The sequence below is a fragment of the Cervus elaphus genome, chromosome 32 (genome assembly GCF_910594005.1).
Source record: "Cervus elaphus chromosome 32, mCerEla1.1, whole genome shotgun sequence".
In the NCBI taxonomy this organism is placed as follows: domain Eukaryota; kingdom Metazoa; phylum Chordata; class Mammalia; order Artiodactyla; family Cervidae; genus Cervus; species Cervus elaphus.
Window position 1 is genome coordinate 32394463 of NC_057846.1, and position 21228 is coordinate 32415690.

General features: G+C 38.3%; 1 protein-coding gene across 3 annotated transcripts; it reads left to right on the forward strand.

Annotated features, from left to right (window-relative positions):
* Positions 1–2309: 2309 nt before the first annotated feature.
* Positions 2310–20345, forward strand: ERI1 (exoribonuclease 1). 3 transcript variants are annotated; one of them, XM_043893605.1, is made up of 8 exons: positions 2697–4746; positions 5109–5152; positions 6537–6715; positions 7977–8187; positions 12790–12873; positions 14208–14317; positions 15995–16109; positions 17314–20345. In XM_043893605.1, exons 2-8 carry the CDS (start codon positions 5147–5149, stop codon positions 17554–17556), a joined length of 948 nt encoding a protein of 315 aa, XP_043749540.1. In that variant the 5' UTR covers positions 2697–4746; positions 5109–5146; the 3' UTR covers positions 17557–20345. The 3 variants fall into 3 exon arrangements, with proteins under 3 accessions (XP_043749539.1, XP_043749540.1, XP_043749541.1); XM_043893604.1 differs by lacking the exons at positions 2697–4746; positions 5109–5152 and adding an exon at positions 2310–2670; XM_043893606.1 differs by having other exon boundaries at positions 2697–5152.
* Positions 20346–21228: the final 883 nt, after the last annotated feature.

Below are 21228 nucleotides of genomic sequence, written 5' to 3' on the forward strand. Positions count from 1 at the left end.
GTCCAATTTGGGGAAGTCATTTTCTTAGGTGGAAGGCATTGGAATCATTGGGATTTTTCCCTAGGTGTACCTGGAGAGTAACAGCAAAATTACCATTCACAGAACATGGGTCTCCTGCATGCTGATACCATACAGCGAAAGGAAAGTGTGAAATATGGTGGTATTTCTTTTTTTTTTTTTTCTTTTGGTATTTCTTGAACATTCCAGGCACGTTGTCAGTGCTGGGCCTTTTCATTTGTTGTTTGCCTGCCTGCAATTCTCTTCCCTTAGAGAGCCTCACAGTTGGCTCCTTCCCTCCTTCAGGGCTTTGCCCAAGTAGCACATCATCAGAGAGACCTCCCATAACCATTCTATTTACAATTCCAAGACCCTTTCCCACAGAATCATCCCCACCTTCCTCTTACCTGCTTAATTTTCCTCCATATGTAAATGTTTTGCTTATTTTTTTGTTTGTTTGTTGTCTTTATTTCACTTCCTGAACATAAATTCATGCAGAGTTTTTGTCATTTTGTTCAGTGCTCATTCCTGGCAGGTAGAAGGTGCTCCATAAATCTTTGTTGAATAAGTGAATGGTTATTGTATCTTAACCTTCCCATAGATACTGGCAACAGTACTAAGGTATAAGCTCATCATCTGAAGTGTAGAGAAATGATCAACCAATCCTTGGTAGTGAATCTTCTTAACAACTGAGATACAATAATTAAATCAAAAAGTTCAAGCAGAAAATTTGTAGTTAGCACTTACTAATGTTCACATATTGTGAATCCTGATAAGTGTTTACTGGATCATTTTTCCTTTGAGAGAGATGCAATTAGCAATTCTTATTAATTTTCTGTAGTTGTATGTCAGGACTCACAATCATTATCTGAAGAGAAAACAAATAAACCCTAGGAAAAAGAGATGATCAGAGCTGTGCCTTAGAAATCTTTGTGATTTTTAAGTCTATAAACCTTTGTTTATAAACACAAAGGTGAGTCTGCAGTTACAAGAGAAAAAATACAGTCCACTTAGAAAGAAGCAGGTGATTTCAGAAGTAAAAAATTGGTGGTAGATTTCCAATTGTGTCCCTTTTGCCGTTAGGGAATTATATGTCCTCACCCACTGCCATGGGCCTTGAAGTGATCCTATACTCATTATTTTTATAATAATGCAGAATAACAAACCATCCTAGTGGCTTACAATAAGCATTTAATTTTCTTCCTCCCAAAGTGTGCAAGTCAGCTGGGATGGTTCTGCTTCAGGATGTGGCTTTCCTGGACTTGTCTGAAAAAGTCTTTGTTTCATCCTGTTGAGTACAGAATTCCAAGTTGACAGTTTTGTTTTGCACTTTAAAGTTGTCATATCATTTTCTTTTAGCTTGCAGTTTCTAATGAGAAGTCTATGAAAATTTACTATTATTACTCTGTGCATAATGTGCCTTTTTTCACTACTGCTTTTAAGATTTTCTCTTTAAGCTTTTGAGGCGTCTACAATAGCTTTTCCTTTAGACCCCAGAGTCTAGGGCTAGTTTATGTCACTACTAAGGCATGACACTTCGAGGGTCTCTATTGCATATTCCATTCAACAACTGTATTTAACAGTCTCCCCACTCTGGCTCCAGGGAACTCAAATGATTGCTAGTCCTGTGAACTCTGAAAATTGTTTGGCTTACTGCTCCCCCATAATTGCTCTTTTCTGGCCTTGTAGAATAGTCACAGAACATATTCACTGATTTTTATTCAGTTAAAGATGCAGATTTCTGAAGCTTTTTCTCCATGAACTGGGCCTCATAAATTCCAACCAATTTGGTCTCCCCAAAATTCAATCCCCGTCTACTCCATTCGGTAAGACCTGTCCTCTCAGGGAGACCCTATGCTCTGTTTAAGTTCCCCTTGTACTTGCAAACTGGAAACTGCCTCTGGACAGAGACCCAGAGTCATACCCGGCTCATCTCATTTGTTTCTCTTCTTTCAGGTAAAAGGACTGGATCTGCCTGCCGTCCGATATCTGAAAACAGTTATTTTCACATTGCTCAGTTTCTTAATAAGTCCCAGACCCATTTCTTCTTGTCCAGTAGTAGGCGTTTTAAGTGCCTTGTGGAAAACGCAGATTGTTTTATAAACGTTATTTTCTGTGGTTAAAATTCACCTCTCACTAGGGCACTCCTCGTTTACTTCTCAGGAGTTGGTGATGGATCATTTCCTCTGGTGGTCTGCTCCAAGGACCAGAGTCCGGACCCCGGCGCCACTTCCACTCCGCGCCGGCAGCGTCCTGTTTCTCCCGCGCGCGCCTCCCTCCCGCTTGGCCCCTCCCACCTTTCTTCTTGCCCCTCCCTCCTCGTTTCTCCAGCCCCCGTCGACGGAAGCCCTCGCGTTCCGCGCGCCGGCTCACTGCGCCTGCGCGGCGTCTGGACGCCTCACGTTCCCGGAAGTGGGAGGTACCCGCTCGAGTTTGTGTGGCCGCCGCCGCGGGAACGCGAGCCCGGTAATTTTTCAACGGGGAAAGGCTAGGCTTTCGGGCTTGGCCGGGTGAGAGTGAGCGAGTGGCGGGCTCCAGCAGCTCCCTTCTGACGTGACACGCGACATGGAGGATGAGCAGACCCTCCAGCCTGGCGGCGAGGCCGTGGCTCCCGCGCGTCGCGCGTCTCCCGGGTCGGAGTGCGGGGACGAAGCCCAGCGTCCGAATCCCGAGGTAAGAATCTGCCCGCGCGCCCCTGTATTAAGAAGGTTTCCCGCGGGAACCGCAGCCCGTGCGCCCTGGGACCCTAGCCCTGGCCGCCTTTCCTGGCCTCAGCTGCGGGAGCCGTTCTCTGGGGGTAGTTGTCATTGAGTCCTTTCTAGTTCCAGGTACCGTCTGGAAGTAAGTCAACAGCCCAGACGAACTGAGTGTGCGAACTGAGGTTTTAGACGTTCTGAGTGGGAATTCTGCTCTAAACTTTCTGAGTTAACAATCGGTTACACGGTTGCTATCGTCATTCCGGTTAGCCCTAGTCTGTAATTGGTAGTTTTTGTTTTTAGAAATCTCACCTCATCTCCAAGTATATCACTCCTTAAGACTTTTAAGGCCATCTCCCAGCCTCGGCAGAAGGTAACTGTGCCTGTTGGCTGGGACTTTGTCTATGGTTTTTGGACCATTTTACTCCTGCTTCGTATAAACATAATGTATGAGTGATGTTGTTAATGATTTTGACAGCTCAGTGGTAGATCCTACAGTGACAAAGTTGTAAAGACGGTCTTAAAACGTCTTTAATCATCTTCTTTGACAGGTATAATTATTGTTGACTAGCTGCAGACTGTAAATAATACCAAAACTGGTCATTTTCTATTAATAATATACAAATACTGAGTGCCTCGTAGTGTGGGTAGTTGGAGGAGGCGTCCTAACTTTTGCTCTTTCCACCTACAGCCAATTCTCCACATAGCAGCTGGAATAATCTTTAGTAACATGAATCTGACTGGGTTTCTCCCCTCCTAAGTCTTCAGTTTGCCGGCCCCTGGACTCGCCTCCTTCCTTCATTGTTAGCTGTACCTCTTCCCACTTGCTCTCAGTCGCCACTATCCTGGTGTTATGGTGGGTGGTCTTTCTTGTTAAAGGTCTTTTGTGTGGTTTCTTTGCCCTGAGTCTTTGAATAGTTATCTGGTTCACCTTATGATGCTACTTTGAGAGAAGCCTCCATATCTCTTCTCTCTAAAGAACCATTTCTACTCTGCCATCCTTCTTCAGTTTAAGATACTGTCAATAACATAGTCATGTGAGTTGTACAAAAATAATTTTTGAAAGTTTATGTTTAATGAGAGTAGCGTGATTGAATACACTTTATTTAAATGTCTTAAAACTTTGAGCTAAAAACAAAACAGAACTGAGCTATAGTGACTCAAGGCCTGAATCTGTGTTCCTGGTTGGTTTTAGTGACTGTCATATTTGTTAAAAACCTGTTGTTGGATGCTTTTAATAAATGATGATACAGTCCTTTTTTTTTTCAGGCTTAAGTAAGCAAGTTTGGATTTCAGCTAAGTAGATTTTCATTATCCTTTATATCAACAAAAGTGTTTTCACAAATGAATAAGTATTACATTTTTATGTTTTTAACGAAGTAGGTTCAAATTTCATCAGAACTCTTCTTTGGGAAAGATTTTAATCAAGTTTAATTCTGCTTCTGATTTCTTTAATGTGTAGATTCAGAGGCTTTTTTAAAAAAATAGGTAATGTGCAGGGGTTTGGGGGGCAATAAAATAATGGAAATGTTTCTAAAACATCTATTTCCTAAATGTTCTTGCCACAGAAAAGGTTTCTTTTGATCATGGTCGCTTCCATATTGTAAAGATTCTCTTATTTGAGATAATATAACCTATGTAACCATTTACTGGGACATATGAAAATTGCAAAATGTCACAGTATCATGAAGTTGAATATTCCTTCCTATACTGTGGAGTCTCCTTACTTTGCTCATTGTATGGCTGATACTTTATGACATTGGACAGATGGACTCAGACATTGGGGGGGGTACCATTGTCAATCTGTGTATTGCTTGGTAAACTAACCTTGTGTTTTTGTAGATTAATAATACATATAGGGTTTTAAATATTTTCTTTCTTAGTGGATTGTCTTGAATAACTTTCTTTGGAAGTTTGTGTAGACTGAAATTTGTGAGAACTGCACCTTGACCGTGTCCTGAACTTCACTGAAGGAGTTGGACCCAGGAGAGGAGACAACTTTCTTTATTGAAATCATGATTTATAACATTTAGAAGAGTCCTCTTACTTGTTGGTAATTTTTGTGACTACAGTTAGATAAAAATAAAGCATGTGAGTAGGAGAGAGGACTTAGCCAAAGAGAAAATTCGCTTAAATTGACTGAAACATCTGTTTTGGTAGGGAAACTGTTGTTCAGTGTAGAACCTAAATTTTAACCTGATTGAAGATGGAGTTTAAAATTCACTGTAAGTGTAAAGACAAAGGGTGAATTAGGAATCCTGATTATATTCTAATGATAAAGTAGCCAAGTGTTGTAAATTTATTATTGAAAGCAAATTATTTTCTTTACCTTTAGTCAAAGATCTGTGAAATAAGGTTTCTAAAACATTTGTTATCAAGTAACTTCAATATAATTATTCTTCATTTTACGGACAGTTCATACATTGGAATTCCTGACCTCTTCCTCAGAGGAGATGGGAGTGAGTATTTCTAGTACAGTGTCTGCTAAACGTGTGTTACATTAAATGGAGAGCTAAGAGTGAGAAATGGTCCCTGAGTCATCAGGATTGGTCCTGACTCAGAGACTGTGGCCTTTCCATGGTTATCCTTCCTTAATGTGTAATTAAAGTTCACATGGGGACAGCATAGTAAATTACAACTAACAAGTTTTGTATAGATTGCTAGTAAACTCCAAAGTATTTTTGAAAATTCTGGAACATACCTAATATTTGTGACATTGCATGTGGAAAATAACTTGTAAATGAATCTTTGGAGCTTAACATTTTAGTAATTTGGGGGTTACATGTGGAGTGATTAGAGTCGAATTGTCTTTCTCAACTTGAATTTTAATTGAAGAAAGAAAGAACAGTTTATAATGTAGTAACTATAGTTCTGAATAACCTATATATATATATGTATGTAACTTTTGGAAATTGTGTGTTTTGAAACAATGTGTTTTGATCTTTGCTTTGGGTAATAACATGTTTTGGATTAGATTTCTGGCCATTTTATTTTTATATTGGCCAGTTTCTGTTAACTTTGTGAAATGAAGTCAGGCTAAAAATTCTCAGGAATACACTCATTTATATGTGTTAAGTGTTGTAAAAGTTTATTTAAAAATTGGTTCATTTGTAAATTTTAGAATATTGTTTGTGAAAAGGTCTGACCTTCAGTCTGTGATGGTAATATTTATTGATAGCCATGGTAGGTATGGGTTTTTCCATTATGGTGATGCCAGTGGTAAAGAATCTGCCTGCCAGTACAGGAGTTGTGGGTTCAATCCCTGGGTCAAGAAGATCCCCTGGAGAAGGGAATGGTAACCCACTCCAGTATTCTTGCCTGGAACATTCCTTGGACAGAGGAGCCTGGTAGGCTACAGTTCATGGGGTTGCGAAGTGTCAGATACCACTGAGCAACTAAGCACATGGTGGGTGTGGCGTTGGGAACCTGATATACTTGATTTCATTTAATCCTTATAATGATGTCTCCCACATACTATTTATCATTACCAATACCAAATACCATTTGAGATAGTTATTATATTTTATTTTATTTTATAGATAATGAAACTGAAGATCAGAGGCTAATAAGTAATTACCCAAGGTTATGCAGCTAGTAAATAATCAGCTGGTGGCTCTGTCCTGAGGTTGTTCTGACTCCCAACACCAGGGCTCTTTTTACTTAGCTTCTTTTCTTGTAAGATACCTCACGACTCAGAAGAGAGCAGGGTAAATTGTTCTGGAAACACATCTATCTTTCTTGCTCTGCCCTTTTATTGAACATACAGCACAAAGAGGCTTTAATCTTTAAGATGCTTATACTAACTGTAAACTCTATATATACCCACACTTTATTTTTTTGTAGAAAAAGCAACGGTGTAGACTCGATGGCCAAGAAACAAAAGCATCTAAGTTGATTACCTCCAGTGCAAGTGATTTCAGTGACCCAGTTTACAAAGAGATTGCGATTACGAATGGTTGCATTAACCGAATGAGTAAGGAAGAGCTCAGAGCCAAACTTTCAGAATTCAAGCTTGAAACCAGGTAACTAAAAATAACTTTCAAATAGCAAAAGTAGTACACGTTCATCCTAGAAGAGCTGGAAAACACTGACAATAATCATCTGTAATGATTAATTATCAGCTGATTAGTTATCAGGATTTTTCATGGATAAGATTCCTTTTCAGTGGTAATTTCAAAAGGAAAACAAAAGATTAGAAACATTTTTTCTAACAGTCACTAATTGGTGATGTGACCAAAATGCCTTCCTTGTCACTTCCCATTAGTTACAGTTTTTAGATCCTCTTATTTTTACTACCATTTTGTATTTGCAAGCCCCTCTAGGACTCAACCAAGTAACAATGAAGGACTTTAGATTTTTTGAAGAAACACATACTATTTGATGAACCAGTGTGACTGCCTTTACCCACCGTAGTTATCTGTTTAGAACAACCTTGTCCCACCTTCTGTTTGTGGAACATATATTTTAAAAATAACTGTAGGGACTTCCCTGGCGGTCCAGTGGTTAAGACTCCAAGCTTCCACTGCAGGTTCAGTTTCTGGTTAGGGAACTTTGATCCTGCATGCCATGCAGCATGGCCCCCCCCCCAAAAAAAAAAAAAAAAATCTGTAAAACTGAATCTCCTAAATCATATTTTACCCATGGTAAATTAGAAATCTAATTCCAGTTAAGAATCTACTGGCTATGGCAGTATTCTTCTGGACATGGTTTATTTTACGATGTCTCCTAAATTAGTTTTCCTAGTTAAATAGCTAAGGGGCATTCAACTTTATATACTAGGCTCATAATACTTTTAAATTCACGTGGATTTTTTTTTTTTAAGTTATCTAACTTACAAAAGACAAAGCTAGGAAAGAGCATAAGTTGTTTAACTTGCCTGGATTTTTATTCTCTGAAGTTTGTGTTTGGTCAGTAGAATAATTCAGTCTTAATTTCAGTTTTTGTATCCTGTATGTCATCTTATTGTATAAGGCAACAGGGCTAGGTAGGTGGTGTATGCCAGCAAAGCTGCTGGTATGAAAGACCAATATATAGTTTATATACTGTACAACAAAAATGAAAAATTACATGTGAAGGAAAATATTGATGCTGTATTAGATGTCCTGTTTTAATTAGTTGGTTGCTGACTTAGCTCTGATTCCTGCTTTCTTTACCTTCATTTTGGCTAACATTTGCTAAATTAGGCTGTGACTATCAGTGTTCAACCCAGTGCCAGCAGGTAGGAGTTCACATTCTTGTCTGTAAAAGTCGCCTAAGAGTTCATTTTATTCTTATTTTCAATAGAGGTGTAAAGGATGTATTAAAGAAGAGACTGAAAAACTATTACAAGAAGCAGAAGCTGATGTTGAAAGAGAGCAATTTTGCTGACAGTTACTACGATTACATTTGTATTATTGACTTTGAAGCCACTTGTGAAGAGGGAAACCCACCTGAGTTCATACATGAAATAATTGAATTCCCTGTTGTTTTGCTGAATACTCATACCTTAGAAATAGTAAGTGAATTTATATTTTAATTTTTGTTTTAGCAGCAGCTGTTCTGGGGTTGACTAGTAAGGTGGAGGATTCCATTTGCTGTTTTAGTTAGAATTCTAAAGAGGGGATGTTTGCTTTTGATTCATTCTTAATAGATGGGCTATAATAATTTCAGAGTCTGCTGCTCTCCTTTTCCAGTAGCTTAAAAAAACACAAAGCTCCCTGATGCCTGGCCCTTGTCCCAAATATTAGTTGTTCTGTTGTGGGGCCCCTAGCATCAGATTTTTTTTTTTTTCTTGAAAGCTCAGTTGGTATGTAGTCAAGGTTAAGAACCACTGCAGTAGACTACTGTATACTCTATAAAAATGCTAAGGTACAGAAATTACCTTTCAACTTAAAGCTAGTTCACTTTCTGATGAAAAGTTTATGGGCGAACAACTCTTGTAACCTTGGCTTTTAAGCCATGTAACATACATGCATTGTTAGCTCAGGAGCTCAACAGGATCCCTCCAGATAAATGCCATTTGCCTTGTAAAATCTGACCAAGGATTGTAACAGCTCATCTATACAGAGGTACCACTTTTATGGTATCCCCAGTTGCCACACACTGGAAATAAATATAAAAAGGCTTTGTGCATTAAAATACACAGCATTTTTCCTTTGTGCTGTTTGAAGCCTCTTAATCAGCCCATTTAAATAATTCCTTGTCCAAATCAGATTAAAGGTCAGTAAATTAAAAGAAGGCTTCCCTGGTAGCTCAGCTGGTAAAGAATCCACGTGCAATTCAGGAGACCCTGGTTTGATTCCTGGGTTGGGAAGATCCGCTGGAGAAGGGAGAGGCTACCCACTCCAGTATTCTTGGGCTTCCCTAGTGGTTTAGCTGGTAAAGAATCTGCCTGCAGTGCGGGAGACCTGGGTTCAATCCCTGGGTTGGGAAGATCCCCTGGAGAAGGGAATGGCTACCTACTCCAGTATTCTGGTATAATTAAAAGAAAAAATGACAGCTGTGAAAAAATCATCTTGCATAATTCACTAGGTCTTACTTTCTCAGTGATGGATGAGGCTCTTGCCACTCTCCTCCCACATTTATACATGAATGATTCATTGCTTTCTACTGTGTTATTCCATCACATTGTTGTTATTGTTCAGTCGCTCAGTTGTGCCCAACTCTGAGACCCCACGGACTGCAGCACACCAGGCTCCCTGTCCTTTACTATCTCCCGGAGTTTGTTCAAACTCATGTCTGTTGAATTGGTGATGCCATCCAACCATCTCATCCTCTTTCATGCCCTTCTCCTCCCGCCTTCAGTCTTTCCCAGCATCAGGGTGTTTTCCAGTGAGTTTGTTCTTTGCATCAGGTGGCCAAAGTATTGGAGCTTCAGTTTCAGCATCAGTTCTTCCAATGAATATTCAGGATTGATTTCCTTTAGAATTGACTGGTTTGATCTCCTTGCAGTCCAGGGGACTCTCAGGAGTCTTGTCTAGCACCACAGTTCAAAAGCATAGATTGTTCAGTGATCTGCCTTCTTTATGGTCCAACTCTCACATCCGTACATGACTATTGGAAAAACCATAGCTTTGACTGTAAGGACCTTTGTTGGCAAAGTGATGTCTCTGCTTTTTAACATGCTCTCTGGGTTTGTCATAGCTTTTCTTCCAAGCAGCAAGTATATTTTAATTTCATGGCTGCAATCCCATCACATACAAACTGGTTATTTGTTCACACCATAAAAAACCTTCACTTGATCCCACTTCCGTGACAACTACCCTGTGTCTTTGTTCCTCTACGGCAGATTTCTTTATAAAAGTTATATACACTTCTGTCTCTGTTTCCTCCCATTCTCTTAAGTCCCCACCACTTGTAGATATAAGTTATGTATTCCATCCCGTCACTCCACTAAAATCACTCCTCATTGTCATTTTTGACCTTTACCTAAGTCCTGGTGGAACTGACCACTCTCTCCTTGAAACACTTTCTTCAGGGAACTTCCAGTACCCCTCATTGTCCTACATTTTTGCCAGCCTCACTGGACTCCCTTTCACAGTTCCCTTTGCTGTTTCCTCTTCTCCCGCTTCCTAGTATTGGATGCCATAGGTTCAATCCCAGCTCTTCTTCTCTGTATATACTTTCTCCCTTAATGAACTCGCCTATCATCTAGTTCCATAGCTTTTAGAAATTCCATAGAAACTGGTATCTTCTGAATACATATCTCCGACCTCATCCTCTATCCAAAATCCAGGTTGTTACTTAACATCTCTACTTGGACATCTAAACAGACATCCTAACATGTCCCAGACTGAATTTACTGTCAACTTGTTTTATCTTCAACCTTCCCTGGCTTGAGGGCTGGCAACTCGGTCCTTCCGCTTGCTCAGTCCTGAAACCTTGGAGTCATCCTTGACTCCTATTCTTTTGCATCACACATCTAAGCTATCAGGACTCTTGTTTGTTCTGCCTTCAGAGTGCATCCAGAACCAGCCACTTAACTGCACTGCTATGCCTGTAGTTTGAGCCCCATTGATTTCTTGTCTGGGTTTACTGCATTTGTTCACCATTTAACCAGTCTCTGTTTCTGTCTAAGGGCTTTCCTTGATAGCTCAGTTGGTAAAGAATCTGCCTGCAATGCAGGAGGCCCCAATTCAATTCCTGGGTCAGGAAGATCTGCTGCAGAAGAGATAGGCTACCCACTCCAGTATTCTCGGGCTTCCCTTGTGTCCTTGTTCCCTATAGCCAGTTCTCAATTTAGTGACCTGTGAAACTAAAAGGTGCTCAGTCGTGTCTGACTCTTTGCAACCCCATGGACTATACAACCCCTGGACTATCCCCTTGGAATTCTCCAGGCCAGAATACTGGAGTGGGTAGCCTTTCCCTTCTCCAGGGGGTCTTCCCAACCCAGAGATCAAACCCAGGTCTCCTGTATTGCAGGCACATTCTTTACCAGCTGAGCTGTGAGGGAAGCTCCTTTAGTGACCAGAGTGCTCCTTATAAAATAGAAGTCATATGATTTCATTCCTCTGTTCACAGCTCTTTTATGGCTCCCCGTTTAACTCAGAATAAAAGTTATATTCCTTTTACAATCTGGCCTCTAGTTACCTCTGATTGCAGCATGTTGACCTGCTTGCTGCTTCTCAGAAATGCCAGGCATGCTCCACCCCCTCACCTCCCAGAGCTTAGCTCAAATTCCTTTCCTCCAGAGATCTTGCTGCTATTTTCCTTCCTCCCCCCATCCTTCCTCCCTCCCTTCCTTCCAGGCCTTCCTTAACTCTTGCCTTCTAAATAAAGTCTCACTGGCTCTCTATTCAGTCTGAACACCCCCAGACACCAGTGTTTCTGATCCCTTTTATCTACTCTTATTTTTTAAGAGCCTTCATCACCTTTTAACTTGCTATGTAATTTATTTACGTAATTATTCAGTATTTGGTCAATGAATGCATAGTTAGTTCTCTGGCATCATTCTGTTACAAATGTTAAATAATACCAGCTTGTAATGGTAAGAGATATTGGATCTTTTTTTTTTTTTTTAAGATTTTCATTTAAAATTATGAGATAAAATCCTGATACTTAAAAGGATGAAGTAAAATGAAGTAAAGTCACACTTAAAAGGATAGACTTCATTTATCTAAGAAATCCAAGAAGTAGAATTTTTTCTTTTGAAATATGTCTGATAAGTAAAGGATGTCTCTTAACTTTAGAAGTTCAGATGTCTTTGCTGTTCTTTCACTCTTAGAATTATTGTTAACTATTGATAATTCATCTGCTTAATACACTAGTGTGTAAAAAGAATTTTGTAAACACTGTTTTTTCTTAATTTTTTAATCTTCTATTATAAGGAATATTCTTTGTCTTTTCCTTCATAGCTGCCTAGTATTAATAGTTGCTGCCAATAAATCTTTAAAAGACTTTGAAATTGTCCTTGATTTGAACAAGTGACTTAGTGTGATCTGGTTTAGGGAAGCTGCATTGGGCTAAAGGAAGAAGCACTTAGATCTGAGCCAGATGATACCAGTTCTGTCTTACTGAGTTCACAGAGTTGTTGTGAGCACAAAATAAGAATGCAAACCTGAAAGCTTCTTCAAGAGGTTAAACATTGCTAAAATAATTAGTGCTGTTACCACGTTTTAAACTGCTGCATGTCATATAGTTAAATTTTGATTACTCAGGATTCAGTTTAGTGAAATCTTAATATAAAAATAAGGTCTAATTAGTGAATGAGAGCAGGAATCTGAACTAATTTATTGTAACTGAAAACTGGCATTTCTTCAGCATACTTTCTTTCTGTTATTTAAAAAGCTCTTAATATCTTCAACTAGAGGTTGTGGTAATAGGCTTTACATTTCCAAAATATTATAAGCAAAATCATCAGTGTTTTGCTCCTCTGGTTAAACTTTGGTTTGAAGATTTCAGATACTTATTCTAAAATGTTTGTAAAGTGTGAAACATAGTTTTTTAACTAAAAAATTAGAGTAATTTGGGAATAGGGCATTATCCTTAAATTGTTAAAACTGTAGTCTCTGCCTTAACCACCTGTAAGGTTAGAACCCAGTGTGGCTGGTGTTGTCATATATTATGTCATGTATCTTAAGTCATAGAAATACTTCAATTTGCTGTCCTTCCCTTGTAGGAAGATACGTTTCAGCAGTATGTGAGACCAGAGATTAACACCCAACTTTCTGACTTCTGCATCAATCTAACTGGAATTACTCAGGTTATCATTCTGTGTTCCTTTTTGTAGAGTTTGAAGGACGTTTTGAAATTAGGAATTTATTTCATAAAATTATTGTTGTAAACAAAAATGTGACACTTTCCTTGCTTGGTAAAGATCTTTTGCTTTGTAATATTTAGAAAACAGGAAAGCCCATTTTACACCTGATAAGATTTTTTTCAGCCTTTTAAAGTGTTGTAATGATGAATCTAAACATTTCATTTGTTTGGAGCATTAGTGAAGAAAAAGTTAAGTTACCATGCTGCACTTGGGGATGAAGTTTTAAAATATATCTGTTTACAACCTGATTTTATATATAGCCTAATTTTTTTTAGGTCTCTGACTTTTGGTTGTATTCTAATGTGGCAGGCCCTTTGTCCATTTACTTAGTTGCTTTATTCATTCGTTCAGCAAATATTTGAGGGTGTGCTGTAATATCTGCCGAGCTACGAGGGATATAGAAATAGTCAGGATAGTCTCTCTCCTCAGCTCGCTTAGCAATTGTAGGTTGGGGGGACTGACACAAAAAAACAGTGGTCACAGTATAGTTAGGAAGACTGACGGTGTTTCCTCAGGGTGTCATGGGCATCTGTAGAAAGACCCTTCTCTGACAAAGGGAACGGAGGACTATCCTGGGCAAAACTCAAGTTGGTGAGCTTGGGCAGAGTCACGATGGGTAAACAAATGTAAAAGAATGATTGGGCATTTCAGGTGTGAAGGGCAGAAGTTTTAAGTGGTTCAGGATGGTTCAGGTGTCTTATGGGCTGAGGAGAAAATGGTCACAAATAAAGCTGAAGTAATAGATAGAGATGAGCTATGTCGTGAAGGGTCTTATATGTCTTTTTTGTCTGGAAAGCCTTGGGGAGTGTTTGGAGGATTTTCAGTATGAAAGTGATGTGATGGATGATTTACATCTTCGGAAGATGTATGCAGTATGTTTTGGAAAGAGGTGAGCTTTGAGATGCTGAGACACTGTAGAGGGCCAGGGCTTTCAGCTGAGAAGAGATGGCCCTTTTCTCCCCTCTGGAGAATTGGGAAGCCACTAGGTTGAGGCCTGAAAAAAAGAGAATGCCCACGGATGATCTTAAATCTTCATTTGGGGACAATTATATACTTCAGTTGAAAGCAGTTCCTAATATTTGGCTATAACCAATTCTTAGTTGTCTTAAAATTGGAATTTTGGATGAATCTTAGCCCAAGAAGCCATAGAGTTCAAAACATCATAGATAAGACTTTGTCCTGCTCTTTCATGTCCCTCCAGTGTTTGTGTCTTGAGTATTTTGTAGGACTGTATGTAACCACCGTGATTTTTATGTATTTTACTTTCGTATCCTCAGGAGCAAGTAGACAGAGCTGATACCTTCCCTCAGGTGCTGAAAAGAGTCATTGACTGGATGAAATTGAAGGAATTAGGGACAAAGTATAAATACTCCATATTAACAGATGGGTGAGTATTTAGGAAGTTTATCTCAATCTGCTTTTTAAGGTTAAAGATATCCTTATTCATCTAACTTTTAGAATAACCACAGAAAATATTATTTCCTGAAGGAGCCCCCACAGCAGACAGTAGTTTTCCTTTCATATCCTTATCCTTAGTTAAATTTTTAAGTCCTAGGGGTCAAAGAGAGGAGGGAAAGAAATAACAGTCTGATCCAGGACTAGAAGAAGATTAAATATTAATATGTAAAATCTAAATGATTTTATTGTTTTTATCATGACACTTCTTGCTCAAAAAAGTCCAAACTCTTCAGTCTGGCTTTCAAGGCTCTCATCTAATCCCACCCTACCTATGTAGCTAATCCTCCTGCTGTTTCTCTTTTTCACTCCAGTCAGGCTGACACGTGAATCACAGGGGTTTATCCTTCCTCTGTGTATGCATGCAACTTTCCTCTCTGCTGGAAGGCTCCCTTCCTTCGCTACTTACTTCTTTATTACTCAAAGCCCAGCTCGTGTTTTACTCCATACATTATAACTCATGTTGATGTTTCTGTTGAAGTCTTATAGCCTCTGCAATAGGTACCATTCATGTTGGCATCTGACTAAATATTCTGATATCTAAACTTGATGTGTGTAAGATTTATGTTTGCAAGGAAATTAACAATCCTTTCAGAGCAAGAGGTTTTACAACTTGAGAATCTTCCATATTGCTTACTATAGTGCTGAGCTTGAAATTATGCTTCATAAGCATTAGTTACATGAAAAGTCAAGTATGGAGATGAGAGCAATTAAAACAGGGATTAAAAATGGAAATTTATGAAGACATTGATGAGCCTCTTTAGAAATCTATCACTGATTTTCGGGATAAATGAGTAGTGTCCCTGCTTAATTACACAGGTGTCTCTGTCATAATACAGTGTGTGCAGTTCTGTAAAAACTTTGCATTCTGGGACAAATTGTTCAAAATCTGTGCAGTTTTGTAACCAGAGGACTAACAAAAACAGTGATTACCTCCAGAGATAATTTGGACAGTCCAGGCGAGCAGCCCGGGGTGTGTGGAAGTCACCTCAGAGGATGTTACAAGTACACAGAAGCCAGAGGATCGTGGGGGCAGGCATTTGTTTTTAATTTTCTTAAAAGTACTCCACTTGCCATTACAGCAGCTGAGTTGAGAATTTTTCTTTTTTCTTTCTTACTGAAGAGTATAATTTCAGCTGCTTCAATTCTGACTCCCTTGGCTGAGGAAAAACTATATATGAAGCAGTACAGTTTCCACATGATACAGTCAGGATTCTTGATTTGTGTTGTAGAAGCGTGTGCTATGGCAGAACAGATTGTGTTCTCACTACTTGATATTCTCTGTGTTTCTCTCGGGTGTTTTGTTCATTTGTTTGTAGTTTTTGTTTTATCTCGAAGCATACCCTCTGAGGGTATGTGATAAACCTGGCATTAAAAGTAAGCTGGGCAGTTCCTCTAGAGTTGTGAAAAAATACTCAAGAGGATAGAGGGGAAGTTTATTTTTGAGTTATTGTGGAGAAAGAGAAGTTAGATTTCTGAGCTTGATGTTATGTGTAAATATAAGAAGGATGATGTATAAATAAGAACAAATAGAATGACTTAAGATCCTTATTTTAAAGAATGGTATAGCATGTATTTAATTCAGTTTTCTTTCCTCTTTCGACTTAAGTTCATGGGACATGAGTAAGTTCTTGAACATTCAGTGCCAGCTAAGCAGGCTCAAATATCCGCCTTTTGCCAAAAAGTGGATCAATATTCGAAAGTCATATGGAAACTTTTACAAGGTACGATTACTATATTGATTATACTGCTCTTGATGATAGATTTATTATATTTTGCATGTACATGAAGTTGTAATTTACTAGGGACTTTTCACAGAAGAAGATCATATAATTAATTATTATGCAGATTCTAAATAGTTATGTTCATGTGAGTTTAGAAAAATAAGCTGTCTTCCTCACTCAACCTGTTACTCAAACAGGGTAAATGTATATGTATTGTTGTTCAGTTGCTAAGTTGTGTCTGACTTTGCGACCCCATGGACTGCGCGACCCCATGGACTGCAGCACGCTGGGCTTCCCTTTCCTTCATTATCTCCCAAAGTCTGCACAAGCTCATGTCCACTGATGATCTTTAGTAACAGAGATTTGAAACTGAATATATGGCTTGCTTCTGGAACAAACAGTTCATACTGATTTTTAATTTTAGCAAAGTTAATATGTGTGTGTAGTGTGAATTTTTTAAAATACTAAATAATATTGCAGGTCTTAAATAGCAGTCTTTCCCTCATGGCCCTTACCAGTACTGGTTCCATTTCTCCCAAAGACTTGCAGTTTTTTAAGTTATTTCTTCTCATATTAACCTTCCTATTTCTAAATTATATATTTATGCTATTTCTTGAGTTTTCAGTCTGAGTTATCTGTTGAGTTCCTGCAGTGGACAGCGAAGATTTAGCTCCATTAAACAGTGACCGTTCCTGCCTATCCTTCCCCTCCCTGCATATTTCTAACTCAGTCACGTTAGCTTTATAATCATTATTCAGTGTTTACATTTCTAATGACTGTGGAGAGTGTTCACAGCTTTCAGTCAGATTGTTTGCTTTTTTTGTTGTTGCATTTTAAGAATTCTTTATACATTCTAGATGTTAATCCCTTTTCATATATGTGATTTGCAAATATTTTCTTCCATTCTGTGGGCTGCCTTTTCCCTCTGGTGATAGTGTCATTTGATATATAAAAAGTATAAATTTTGTCAGCAAATTAAAGTAATACATTACAGAAAAATACCATGCAAAACAATTAGTTTGGGTTAAAACAGTGGGGCTTCAACTTAGATGTTCAGAACAATGTATTTCTTTTCATAAATGATTTATTAAGTTACAAAGCTGCAAACTTTGCCTATTACTGTTAATTTTCAGTCTCTTATTTTCTACTTCACTGAGACTTACAAAATACTAAAGAGTTATTCACTGAGCTGTTCATGTTTCAGGTTCCTCGAAGCCAAACTAAGCTGACAATAATGCTTGAAAAACTCGGGATGGATTATGACGGGCGACCTCACAGTGGTCTTGATGACTCTAAGAACATTGCACGAATAGCAGTCCGAATGCTGCAGGATGGATGTGAACTCCGGGTTAACGAGAAGATGCATGCGGGGCAGCTAATGAGTGTGTCCTCTTCACTACCAATAGAGGGCACTCCAGCGCCACAAATGCCGCATTCCAGAAAATAACAGCATTTTGCCCTTTTGCCTGTGGATCATTCACTCTCACTGGAGCTGCTACAAAGAGGTAGCAGATGAATACCTATTGAATTAGTCCTGCAGTGCAAAATTTAAGCACCTTAAACATTTAAAATCTTATTACAGTAATAGGTATATGCATACATATGTGAACAGATTCCGTGGGAGGGCATATTGAATTCTTTGTCACCAGCACTTTTGATATGAGCAGTGTTTGTTACACAGTAACAGTTCCTGCTTAGAATTGAATTTTATAATTTAAGGTGTCCAAGATGTGTTCTTTGGGTTTAAAATGCAAAGGTTTATTAGCTCTCCCCTTAAATGTCGTATCTTACTGATGTTAAAATATGTGATGTATTTCTACATCAGCATCATTAGATCAGATCATTTCTTCAAATGCAGAAAAGATCAGAAAGGTGGGCCTTTATCTACTAGCCTTTGGGTTTTAAGAATATCAGAGTCCCTTTGATTTTTGAAGCTTATTTGTGAACATGAGCTGTGAGTGGTAAATTTCATAAAGTACTTAGTACACATATCTGCCTGTTTTTTTTTTTTCTTTCTTTATAACTGGAAGGCTCATGATAGGTTATAGGGTCTGGTTAAAAATTCAGTTACTGATGTCAATGGAAAGTCAAAAGAAAATACCATTTAAAGGAATATAAGGGCTACAGCTTGAAGTTTATAATATATAGATTAATCATTGAGGTCTTGGATTTGGTTTTTTGGTTCCCCTCCCTCTTGTGACATATCTGCCCTATTTCTTAAATCTAAGAGACCATGCTTTGATTTAGACTTTCAAGGTCACTACTTAATTTTGCATTTGTATTCAACATTATGAGTGAGGTTAATAAAGTTGAATAATACTTTCTACCATATCTTATGTTTATATTGTTAAAAACTGATTTTACATAGTGAGTGACCACCAAATGTTGAATAGTTAATTCTTAACTAATTCTGAAAACAAAAATGTGTTTATGTAGTTGAGAAAGTAAAACTCTACTTATCTAGAAATAATTATTTTCAGAATTGGATTTCCCACTGTAACTTTCCTGGAACAATTTCATTAGCATTGCTTCTTTTCATTCACTTCCTAATAGTAATTGTGATGCTACTTTATTTTGATGATTTATACATTATAATCAAATGAATTTTATAAAAGTCTTCCAATCCTGATACATAGGAGGAAAGTAGGCATTTTCACAGAGTGCTGTAGGTGTTTAACTTAAAAGAATGAATTGCTGCCTCTGAGCAGTCATTACAGCACCAGCATAATAAAGAATAATTAGAGGATAACAGAAGGCACAATGTATGTGATGCCCTTAAACATACAGATTATAGTAAAACAGGGACATCTAGGTGTCTTTGGCTTGAACAGTAAATTCTTGGGGCGAAAGGGATATATGCTAAGATTTTTGATAACCCAGATAGCACCATACAAGATACCATAAAGTATTACTGGACATTTTAAAGCATTTCCTTCAAATGCTTACAGAGGAACTGTGCCAGGGCCAAGTATTAATATTTGGAAACAGCAAATCACCAGCAAGGTGTGGACACTGGGATGTCCAGTCATGCTCCCTAGGCAATTTCTCCACGTAGCCACCTCACTGTAGAATTCAAATTCATGCTACAGCAAAGCTGGAGTCCTCTCTGACCAGCTTCCAGAGTTGCTCACAAGAGCTGAAATTTGCAAGGGAGAAATCCGAGGATAGCAAAGAAATATATTAAATTGCCTTCCTCTTTTGTTCTCAAGTCCAGCTGCTAATCTCTTTGCCTATTTTTCTTTTTGCCAAGTATCAACAAGCTCATTTTATATTTCTTTTTTTAATATATATATTTCTTTTTAAGACCTTCAGCAATATAAGCTTTCAATATCCTTTTGGCTCAACTAAGTGTTTTATCTGGTGTTGCTTTACTGTCCTGACTCTCTTTTTAAGACATTATTGAGGAATAATTGATAAATATGTATATATTTAAGTAGAAACATGGTGATTTGATACACATTGTGGAATGGTACCAAGATCAAGATAATTGGCACGTACATCACCTCATATAGTTAGCTTTTTTTTCTTTTTTTGATGATGAGAATGCTTGAGGTCTTGGCAACTTTCAAGTATTCAGTACCATATTATTAAGCATGGTCACAATACTATATCTTGGAAATTATTCTTTGTATAACTGAAAATGTATATCCTTTGACCTATGTTGCCTCATTTCTGCCATCTTCAGCTCTTGGCAACCACCATTCTATTCTCTGTTTCTATGAAGTTGGCCTTTTTTTCTTTTTCTAGATTCCCCATATCGGTGATACCATGTGTTTGTTTTCTCCATCTGGCTTATTTCACTTAAACTTCCAGGTTCATCCACATTGTCACAAATGGTAGGATTTCCTTCCTTTTTTATGGCTCAATAATATCCCTCTGTGTGTACATGTGTGTCTGTGTACCATTTTCTCCCCCCAGAGTATTTTTTGAGCTCCCTTTTGACTTCTTTGAGCCATTAGTTGCTCAGAAGTGTATGTATAATTTCCAGTTATATGAGTTCACTTTTGTGAACTTCCCAGCTTTCCTCCTGTTACTGATTTCTAGTTTCATACCATTGTGATCAGAAAAGATACTTGGTATGATTTTAGTCATAAATTTGTTGAGATTTATTTTGTGACTTAACGTATGATCTATCCTGAGATGTTCCTGGTGTGCTTGAGAAGAATATGTACAGGTAATACCTCAGAGATAGTGCGGGTTTGGTTCCAGACCACTACAATAAAGTAATTGTCACAAGAAAGTGAGTCATGTGAACTTTTTTGGTATATTTACACTGTAGTCTACTAAGTGTACAATAACATTATGTCTAAAAAAATTTAAACATGGGATTGCTAAAAAATACTAGTCATCATCTGAACCTTCAGTGAGTCTTAATCATTTTATTGGTGGAGGATCTTACCTTGATTGCTGACTGACCAGAAGGTTGGGGTGGCTGTGACAGTTTCTTAATAAGGGACAGTAATGAAAGTTTGCCACACAGTTGACTCATAAATGATTTCTCTGTAGAATGCAGTGCTGTTTGACAGCATTTTATCCACCTTTCAAAACTGGAGTCAGTTCTCTTAAACCCTGACACTGCTTTATCAACTAATTTTATGTAATATTCTTAGTCCTTTGTTGTCATTTCAACAGTCTTCACAGCATCTTCACCAGTAGATTCCATCTCAAGACACCACTTTCTTCGCTCATCCATAAGAAGCAACTTCTTCCCCATTGGTTTTATCATGAAATTTCAGCAATTCACACCTTCTGACTCCACTCCTAACGCTAGTTCTCTTATTATTTCCACCACATCTGCAGTTACTTCCTCTACTGAAGTCTTAAACCTCTCAAAGTCATCCAAGACGATTGGAATCAACTTCTTACAAATTACTGTGAATGTTGATACTTTGACCTGTTCCCATGACTCACAAATGTTCTTAGTGGCATCTAGAATGGTCACTCCTTTCCAGAAGGTTTTCAATTGACCCTGCCCAGATCTATCAGGGGAATCTCTGTTTATCACACCTGTAGCCTTCAGTTGAGTTGAGTTCAGTCGCTCAGTCGTATCTGACTCTTTGTGACCCCCATGAACTGCAGCACGCCAGGCCTCCCTGTCCATCACCAGCTCCCGGAGTTC

What these genes read in the sequence shown, in the direction of transcription:
- ERI1 (XM_043893604.1), top strand. Translation starts at nt 2,563, where the DNA reads ATGGAGGATGAGCAGACCCTCCAGCCTGGCGGCGAGGCCGTGGCTCCC. An exon ending in GAATTCAAGCTTGAAACCAG is followed by an intron (nt 6,716 to 7,976) that starts GTAACTAAAAAT and finishes TATTTTCAATAG; the next exon opens with AGGTGTAAAGGATGTATTAA. An exon ending in CATATGGAAACTTTTACAAG is followed by an intron (nt 16,110 to 17,313) that starts GTACGATTACTA and finishes TTCATGTTTCAG; the next exon opens with GTTCCTCGAAGCCAAACTAA.